The sequence below is a fragment of the Lolium rigidum genome, chromosome 1, assembly GCF_022539505.1.
Source record: "Lolium rigidum isolate FL_2022 chromosome 1, APGP_CSIRO_Lrig_0.1, whole genome shotgun sequence".
Lineage (NCBI taxonomy): Eukaryota > Viridiplantae > Streptophyta > Magnoliopsida > Poales > Poaceae > Lolium > Lolium rigidum.
In genome coordinates this window covers 258,260,167-258,269,877 of record NC_061508.1, presented here as the reverse complement: position 1 = coordinate 258,269,877, position 9,711 = coordinate 258,260,167, and the positions used below count along the sequence as shown (strand labels likewise).

Genomic DNA, 9,711 nt, shown 5'->3' with positions numbered 1-9,711 from the left:
GATGCACGACTCGTGCTCGTCGACTGTTTTTACTCCCAGTATACATATGGAGTAGAATAGATAGTAATTAATTTGTGTGAAGAAGAAAAGAAATTGCTTTTGATTGTGGGCGGCGGCACAGTTTTCATGGTTTAGTTATTAATTAATCTTCGTCCGATGCATGAAAAAAAGCACAAAACGCATGAAAAAAGCACAAAACGCATGAAAAAGAAAACCAACGGACGCGTCACATTCCCCTCCCTTAAATTGCTCTCACCACACTGGACGCGCCGCCGGCCACCCAACTCACGAACCTCCCCCATGCCGCCGCCGCTCACCGGCGAAGCTCCGGCGCGTCTCTTCTCTTGGTTCCCCGGCCTACGCAGCCCTCCCGAGCCCCAACCCCGCCGCTACGCAAACCCAAGCTGCCCCCTTTCCGGTGACGGCGCGACCGCGACCCCCACGACGGCGGCCGGCGCAAGAAGACGGGGACGCGCGTAGGACGGACTGCTGCTCGCCTTCCCAAGCCTGCGGCATCCCCGACCTGCTGCAAACCGTAGCGCCGGGGCCGCAGGCCGCCAGCGTGGAGGACGACGACGCCCGCCTCGCGCGGTGCGGCAGGCGCTCGACGTCGATTCAGCGGCCATGGGAGTCGCTGATCGTCCACGGGAACCTCCAAGTCCGCCGCCGCGTGCGAGCTGCGGCACCCCGCTCGCCGGCCTCCTCGGATTGTAGCCCGACGACATGGACGCGGCCGTGAGCGCCGGATGAGGCGCGCACAACCTGCAGGAGCTCGCCACCGAAGCCCCACATCCAGGCTGCCGTCCAAGAACACCTCTCGCCACCCAAAGGTCGATAATTTCCTCTGTCCTCTCGCTAGAATCGACACCATGCCCGCCACCCAATCTTGTATGAGCACCTATTTGGTGAGCTGCCGCTGCAGGATACAGTGCTCTAGATATCTCTAGATTTTCATACCAGTGCTGCGTGGTTCAAATTTCCCCGTGATATACATCCGAAGAAATTTTCGCAATTACAGGTAACTGACCTGGTTCTGCCTGGATGTTGGTTGCAGGTTCCCTGGCAAGGGTGCAAACCAGCCCGCGAGTTCACCGCCGCGGCGTGCGATGGCAGCGGGTGTCCCTCTTCTTCGACTCCGTGGGATTCGGTAATTTTCTGGTTCCTCTTCTTTGTCCTCTAGGTTCTCCGGTGCTAGCACGGCTATCTAGCTCTGCCTATATACGTTTTAGATGTTGTGGCTTTGATATGGCAATGTGGGAAGAATGTGATGGTTTGATGGTAGTGGGTTTTGCTGGAATTGTTGCAATACCCTGTTCATGTTTTTTGTTGAAGAACACTATGGCTGAATGAATTCTTTGGTTAGTCTCTGTTTGCATTGCGTAATTGTTTCTTATGTGCGGTAAGTTGGGATCACATCCCTTGAGTAGCATATCATGCTGGTGTTGGATTCGGATTCGTCATATTTGCATTGCCTGATGTTATTCATCTGTGGTAGTTCAATATCACATCAATGAGCAACCTATCTTTTCTGCGCCTCAATTGTTTTTTGTCCTATGTTGCTTTTGCATAGTATAAGCATGAAGCCCTTTTCTGCTTGTTGATGGCAATTGATTTCATAATTCGCATCCAAAACAGCAAGAAAAGGATAGCAAAACATAGCAGCAATTCAAAATCTTTTTCCTTTTTGAGTTGCTGCAGTTGATGAATCGCTTATATTTACCATGATGGCTTAAGAACTTAATTCTTGATCATATTTTAGTATTTGCACAGCTTTGTATATTTATACTAGATCATAATCTCATAATGTTTGTTGAGTAGTTTTTATTGTGATAAGTGTATGTGCCGTACATACTAATCCTTGTTTCTTTTTCTAACATGTGCGGTGCACAAGTGTATGCTGATCTGGACTACTAGTTCAACGAAGTAGTTAAATCTTTTGTGAAGGCAATGCATTCACCTTCCAGGCTTCAAATGATGGATTAATTCTGTTTTTGTTGTTTAAAATGCCTGTGGTGTTGCTACTGATCTCGAAAGATTGATATCTGCATCTAAGTTAATTGTGACTTGGAAACAGTTTCTAGCTTTAGTATTTTCTTGTGTTAATAAGAAAGAGATCGACATTCTGACCATTTGTAGCTCTAGCTTTAGATTGTCCTTCAGTTTTTACCCAACTTGTTGTCTGGTCGACTTGATGAATGTGGAGCTTAAACCTGACTGGTATTAAACATGGGCAGAACCTGGAGCTCTTTGGATCTGATTTGGACCACTAGTATAATTTTGTGAGTCAACACAAATGCTGCCACCTTATAAGGATGAATTGATTCTGTTGTAGTCTGTCTGAAATGGTGCTGCTGCTGCCGCTGCTTAATATTATCTCGGGAAGGATAAATTAGTTCTGCTATTTGTATGGATCGTCTGTCTGTTATATATCAGAAGAGCTTCTAGCGTTGAAGAGCAGTACATATTTGCTTAGAGAGTAGATGCATAATAATAATTGTGCTCAATTGTTTGCCAAAAGAGTTTTTTTTTCCCATTTGAATTGAGTTTTTAGAGAGTAGAGAAATTGTTGCCTAGCTTGGAAATGACATCTACATGTACCCTATATGTCTAGCTGGAAAATTGTTGCTTGACTTGAATGTTTTCTAGCTTTAGTAATTCTTTCTTTAGTAATAATTTTAGAATTGGACCAGTTAATGACCACTTTCGTTAACTTTTTTGTTTGTTTTCAATCTCAGGGAATAATTGGATGTGGAGCTGGCAGCGGAGGCCTTCTTCTTCTTCGGCTCGGTGGTTTTAGGTGAGTGTCATGTTCCTCTCTTGCCTTTTCTTATTTAGGACTCTGGTGACGTGGTTTACCTAGCAATGTGTTTGGTGTAGTATACATCCGAAGAAATTATCGCACGTACAGGTAACTGACCGTGTTCTGCCTGGATGTTGGTTGCAGGTTCCCTGGCAACGGTGCAAACCAGCCCGCGAGTTCACCGTGGCGGAGGTGTGCGATGGCAGCGGGTGTCCTTCTTCGACTCCGTGGGATTTGGTAATTTTTTGGTTCCTCTTCTTTGTTCTCTAGGTTCTCCATGATAGCACGGCCATCTAACTCTGCCTATGTACGTATTAGATGTTGTGGGTTCGATATGATGATTTGCGTAGAATATGATGTTTGATGGTAGTGGGTTTTGTTGGAATGTTGCAATACCCTGTTCATATTTTTTGGTGAAGAACAGTATGGCTGAATGAATGCTTCAGCTAGTCTCTGTTTGCATCGCGTTATTGTTTCTTCTATGTGGTAAGTCGGGATCACATGAGCAGCCTATCTTTTCTGCGCCTCAATTGATTTTTGTCCTATGTTGCTTTTGCATAGTATAAGCCTGAAGCCCGTTTCTTCTTGTTGATGGCAATTGATTTCACAACTCGCATCCAAAACAGCAAGCAAAACACAGCAGCAATCCAAAATCTTGTTCCTTTTTGAGTTGCTGCAGTTGGTGAATAGCTTATATGCTATCTCATGTTGTTTGTTGAGTAATTTTTCTTGTGATGTATGTGCCGTGCATACTAATCCTCGTTTCTTTTTCTAACATGTGAGGTGCACAAGTGTATGATGATCTGGACTACTAGTTCAACAAAGTAGCTAAATCTTTTGTGAAGGCAATGCATTCACCTTACAGGCTTCAAATGATGGATTAATTCTGTTTTGGTTGTTTAAAATGCCTCTGATGTTGCTGCTTATCTCGAAAGATTGATATCTGCACCTAAGTTAATTGTGACTTGGAAACGGTTTCTAGTTCTACTGGTCTAGTAATTTCTTGTGTTAATAAGAAAGAGATTGATATTCTGACCATTTGTAGCTGTAGCTTTAGATTATCCTTAAGTTTTTACCCAACTTGTTGTTTGGCCGACTTGATGAATGTGGAGCTTAAATCTGGGTGTTATTAAATGTGGGTAGAACGTGGAGCTCTTTGGAGCTGATCAGGACCACTAGTTTAGTTTTTGTGAGTCAACACAAATGCTGCCACCTTATAAGGATGAGTTGATTCTGTTGTAGTCTGTCTGAAAAGGTGCTGCTGCTGCTGCCACCGCTTAATATTATCTCGGGAAGGATGAATTAGTTTTGCTATTTTTATGGAGAGTCTGTCTGCCTTATATATTAGAAGAGCTTCTAGTGTTGAAGAGCAGTACAGATTTGCTTAGAGAGTAGATGCAAAATAATAATTGTGCTCAATTATTTGCCAAAAGAGTATTTTGTTTTCCTGTTCGATGTGAGTTTGTAGGGAGTAGAGAATTGTTGCCTAGCTTGGAAATGACATGTACATGTACCCTGTACGTCTAGGTGGGAAATTGTTGCCTGACTTGAATGTTTTCTAGCTTTAGTAATAATTTTAGAATTGGTCCAGTTCTTGACCACTTTTGTTATTTTTTTTTTCTTTTCAATCTCAGGGAATAATTGGATGTGGAGCTGGCAGCGGAGGCCTTCTTCTTCTCCGACTTGGCGGGCTTAGGTTAGTGTCATGTTCCTCTCCTGTCTCTTCTTATTTAGGACTCTGGTGATGTGGTTTAGCTGGCAGTGTGTTTGGTGTAGATTGGCGTAAATTGGCTGGTTGTTGCTACATACACGCCGTGTGGTGTTTATCTCATCATTTGTTGTACATAAGCATGGCTTCTTTGTGACGAGGTGTGCAAAATCGTTGAAGTTTACTTGTATGTATGTGCACGCGGGGCAGTTTGCTGCGTGCTCTGTGTTGCGTGGCTCTGGCCGGTCCACACCGTGTGTCCCTTGCTGACTACATTTGACTAGCTATGCCTCTCTCTCTCTCAGGGAGACGTAATGCCATTCTTGGCCCTTGATTTTGAGGTAGAGAAGTGAAGATCAAGACTTGAGTCAACTAGCTAAATTATGAGTTGAGGTTGGTTATTTAATCTGTGACCTGGCGTCAAGTATAAAATAGAGGATAAGATTCTTTGAATTGCTAAGCTGATGGAGCGTCCATTGATTGATTTAGCAAAAATAGGGCATTGATTCTGTTGGTGGCGTCCCAGGTGCAAGCTATCAACTTGTGACAAAGTGGAGCCTTTCGAATGTTTACTCTCAATTCTTGGGCAATCACGCGGAAAACTTGAGTTGGTTCTTGATCAAGTATGACGGGTGCGTCTGTGATGTGACGTGGAGGAAAGAAGAAGAAACTATTGAATTGCTAAATTATTTGATCTGTATGTGTGGATGCGGATGGAAGAAAAAATTGGACAATTGGTTTTGAACCCCGAGCATTTAGACGATTAATAAATTAGGTTGTATGGTAGAGAGGAATTCCAAAGTTTGGTACCGCGTGTAGGAGCGTGCACTTGGGCAAAGAGCAAAACAGAAATAGCAGTCCATGCATGGAGTGTTTGAGCGAGGTAGGTAGCTAATACTAGCACAAGTGTGGCGTAATCCAATCTATTCATGATGAGAAAAAAGAAAAGAGAGAGAGAGGGGGGAATTCATAAGGAGGTTGTGATAAATCGGCAGTAAGGAGAATGGAGAAAATTAATTAGTCCGTCACGTGAAGTTGCGAACGTGAGCGTGGGCAGTAAAGATAGCAATCGACCACTTAGTTTTTCTTCTAGTTTGGTTTGCATCAGTAATGCGAACGTGAGTTTTCTTCTTGTTTAGTACGGTATTTGCGAAGAAAGAAAAGAAGAATGGTTTGCATCAGTGATTTGTTTCAGCATAACGACTTTGTTTTAAGCATTCGGTACTCTCAGTCTTTAATAGTAGTACTACGCATGGCGCTGAAAAGGCAACAAGCAGCAGCGAGGGATTTGATCCATCGTGGAACGCATGGGAACGGGAGGTCTTTACTGTGACTGGATAAATAAATGCGGAGTCATCATGTCTCTCGTGTTTGACTCGCCTTGCTCTCTCTCGCGTGCGTGCGCCAGGCTGGCACCACCAGCAAACAAAGGCATGCAGCGCCGCCACTGGATCGGATCCAGCCTGGCGTACGGGTTCTGGTGCGGAAACGCTCCGCTTCACCGTGTTAGAGAAAATCTCACGGTCCATCACGAGGCAACCGTGTGGCTGTGGTCGCACCGGACGTGTCCGGTTGAGGTCTTCCCCGGGACGGCATCGACGGCTTCAGGCTCCGCTGGCTGCTTCGGGACTCCGGCCTCATCAGAGCCCGGCCGTCGTGGGCGACCTTCACCGGCGCCTACCACGTCGCCTACTTCGTGACCATGATGTACGGCGAGAAGCTCCCGGACAGCGTCGACGACTTCATGAAGATGGCGCGAGACCTTATCGGGCGGCAGTTGTACGATGTCAAGCGGCTGGCGCGGGAGCACGATCGGAGCTGCGTAGGCGCGCTGAGCAATGTCGTGGAGAAGCTGAACGTCATGCCGCCCCGTGAAGGGATCTCCAAGTCGAAGCCTGCCGGCACAGGTAGCATGCTAGCGCTACTGGCCTTCGAGACGTTGAAGCACAAACTAGGCCCTAACATGGAGAAGTACCGCCACGAGCTCTGTGGGCTTCAGGTTGTCTAAGGGCAATTTTGTTTTGAGCATCCAGATCATGTTCGGGGCTTACGTGAATACGATACATTCTTGCAATGGCCTCCCAAAGTAGAATCTACACGTTTGCTAGTAAACCACTATTTTCCAGCGTCTTCTCAGCAAGCAAAACAATTTACAGTACGTAGTATTTTACTAAAGGTGTAGGAGCACTCATGTTAAGTATGCACCTCAAGTCCTCATGCTGTACTTAATTTTATTTTCTTGTAGACTTGTACGGTTGGCCTTGTTTGGATATATCTTGTACGGTTAAATTTATTATACAGTATGTGAAAGCGCCAAATTGTACAAAGATGTAGGCCAGTGAATGGGAATATTACATTCACAAAATGAAGTGCAATTTAGCGTTGCGTTGTTAGCATGGATATCAAGGTTGAGCATATAATGAAGGGTATAATGATTGAATATCAAATTCAACAAAGATGACATGACATGGCCGGAAACATTTTTGTTTCAAAACAATCGAAAAGGCAAGGGCATGTTTTCTGTAGCATGGCAGGCATACATCTTAACATCACTCATCTATAAAGAAGTTACAATGCAGTGATCTAAAATACTAACAGTTTCAAGAAAATATGCGTCATTGGACCAATCCAAGATCAATCCGAACAGGCAATCATGCATGTATGTCTAGAGCGAGACAATGTAGACATAAGAGGACATCATGTTTGCTTGCGAGGTGTATGACAGGATGCCTTGCATAGGACTTAGTTCTTGTGAGTGATGCGCATCTGATCGGCCCCGATGCCACTAGCACGCAAAAACTGAGTCACCCTGGGTAGCAGCTCATTTGTCTCTGAACATATGATTTCAACAATCTCAAGCTGCTCACATGTAAATGATCTGTCTTCCAGCTCACCAGAGATTACATACACACACGCCTGCCCAAAAAAAGGCCAGATTTATCACTATGGTACATGCATCAACATTATCTTAAGGGATCCAGAATGTGACAAAGATCACATACCTGGTCTAGTTTGAGAGTGAGCTTCTTCAGACTGGGTGAGTTCTGAAGGAAGACTATCAATGCATAGAGGTCTGCATGGACACACGAGGTATCAACAGTCAGGTTTATAAGATTGCTGAATGTTGGACACCATCGGATATTCTTTTCCATGGGCAGCTGCACATGATTCAAAGGGTTAGGACGCAACATCAAACTCATGCCATATTCTTTATGATTCAGCCAAACTTGCAAAATACCAGGAGGAAACTAACAGTTTGGATGAGTGCACACTGAAAATTTTAGAGCTATATCATTAGAGCGCGTTGGATATGAATAAATGGCAGCACAAAAATAAATCATGTTAACAAAATATACCACATATTAAGCAATCATATACTTGTTATTTTCCTAGAGAGAATCATTAATATGGAGAATATGCTAAAAAAAACCAGCCATAATTGCTTCCCGTGATAAACTGATTGATGGGTCAAATCTGTTTGCAAGGGCGCGAGTGATAACAATTTATGAAGTACTTTGCACTTTGCAGTGGTATTATGCCTTTATTTTCCACATCGTCTTGAAGTAATGATAATGGAAGCAGCATTATAACCCAGGTATTGCACTAAGAATGAATAGGAAAATGCTCGAGCTTTATTATGAAATCGATCCTCCAACTAAGACATTTTGGTCGTCGATCTGATGAACGCACAAAATGAGCATATGAAACTATGAAAGGAAATATATTGAGTTGACACACTGAAAAAATTGGTCATCCTATCAAAAGGTTTGGTTTGCGTTTATGCTACATAATCACTCATCTTGCATATAGATGTTAAGAACCATGGGCTCATGCCAGAACAAATTGATAAATGTCTGGAGATCAATGCAATACAACGATGTACTGAAAATGGAGGTATGACAGATAGTGATGCCAACTCAAGAACCATACCTTTCCATCCATATAACGGAAGTCCAAACTAGTAACATGAGACAGGCCGCCCAGAAACTGCCTGATACCATCAGTATCACAAGCTCTGACATGTCCACAAAGCAATACTGATGCAGTCTCTAGAGATTCCATGTTCTTCAGTGTAGGTAGCCTGGCCACCGAAAGATCACACTCGATGAAGACAGAAATGGCACTTGCAGCAGAGATAGAAACTGGGTCATCGTGATCACATGAGAACATAACTTCCTCAGCGAGGATGAGAACCTTCACCGTGTTGGAGAAAATCTCATGGTCCATCACGAGGCAATCGGATAGGAACAAATATTCCAGCGCCGGGCAGCCTGTTTGGAGCTGATCAAAGAAACCCGGGACCAATCTAGCACTGGAAATATGCAGCCTCCTCAAGAAGCTTGAGCTGAATACCGCGGGGTCGAGCTCCAATCGATTTTCCCGATTGACGACCTTGACAGCCCGAGCATTCCACCGTAACACATGGGAGATCCACAGGTTGGCGTCGGCGGAGCTAGCATTGAGGTCCTCGGTGCCACCCGCCAGGCTGTAGTCCAGCCGGAACTCGTCCAGGCCAACGCGGTTGCGTAGCAGCAGGAAACGGGTGACGAACTTCTTGAACATCGCCTCACGCTCGAATGTGTCTTGGCCAGCAGCGCTGCCTTCGAAGTCCTCGAAAGTCGCGTTGATGATGGGCACCTCCCGCCAGAGGTGGCGCCAGCGCCGCGCCAGCAGGCATGTGTGCACGGCCTCGCGTGAGCTCAGCTGGGACATGATGCGGCGGAGGACGTCGTCGGGAAGGGCTCCGATCCTCCCCGGCGCGCGTGGGACGCGAGCGCGAACCGCTCTCCGGTTGTCCGCCGCCGCCGCCATGGTGGGCAGAGCTCAGACGCGTTTCGTCGAACAGGTTGTGTGCATGGAAGCTGCAGCAGGAAAAAACCAAGAACTGAGTGTAAGCCGTAGAACCGCAGTTCGGGGCAAGATTTGGGAACGCAGAGAGAGAAAGATCAGAAGAAAATGATCATCGGCGGAAGGAAAAGAGATGATCAACGAGCGGAGATGAAAGGAATTGGAGAGCACATCACCTCCAGTGCTGCGTCCGTGAGTGCAGTGCACTCCTCTCCGTCCCCAGAGTCCAGATCTGGACCGAGATGCTGTCACCCGGCTTTGACACGCAGCAGTTACTTTCTAGTCTAGTCTAATCATCCGGTACACTGTAGTCCTCCTCTAATGCCTATAGTTTTTACTCAAAGTTAAACTTTTT

General features: G+C 45.4%; 1 protein-coding gene across 1 annotated transcript; it reads right to left on the bottom strand.

Annotated features, from left to right (window-relative positions):
- Positions 1-7,190: 7,190 nt before the first annotated feature.
- On the bottom strand, positions 7,191-9,320 carry LOC124657876 (F-box protein At3g59000-like). Its single transcript, XM_047196355.1, is given in 3 exon segments — positions 7,191-7,451; positions 7,511-7,666; positions 8,439-9,320. Coding segments are annotated over 3 exon segments (1,239 nt in total). The 3' UTR covers positions 7,191-7,250.
- Positions 9,321-9,711: the final 391 nt, after the last annotated feature.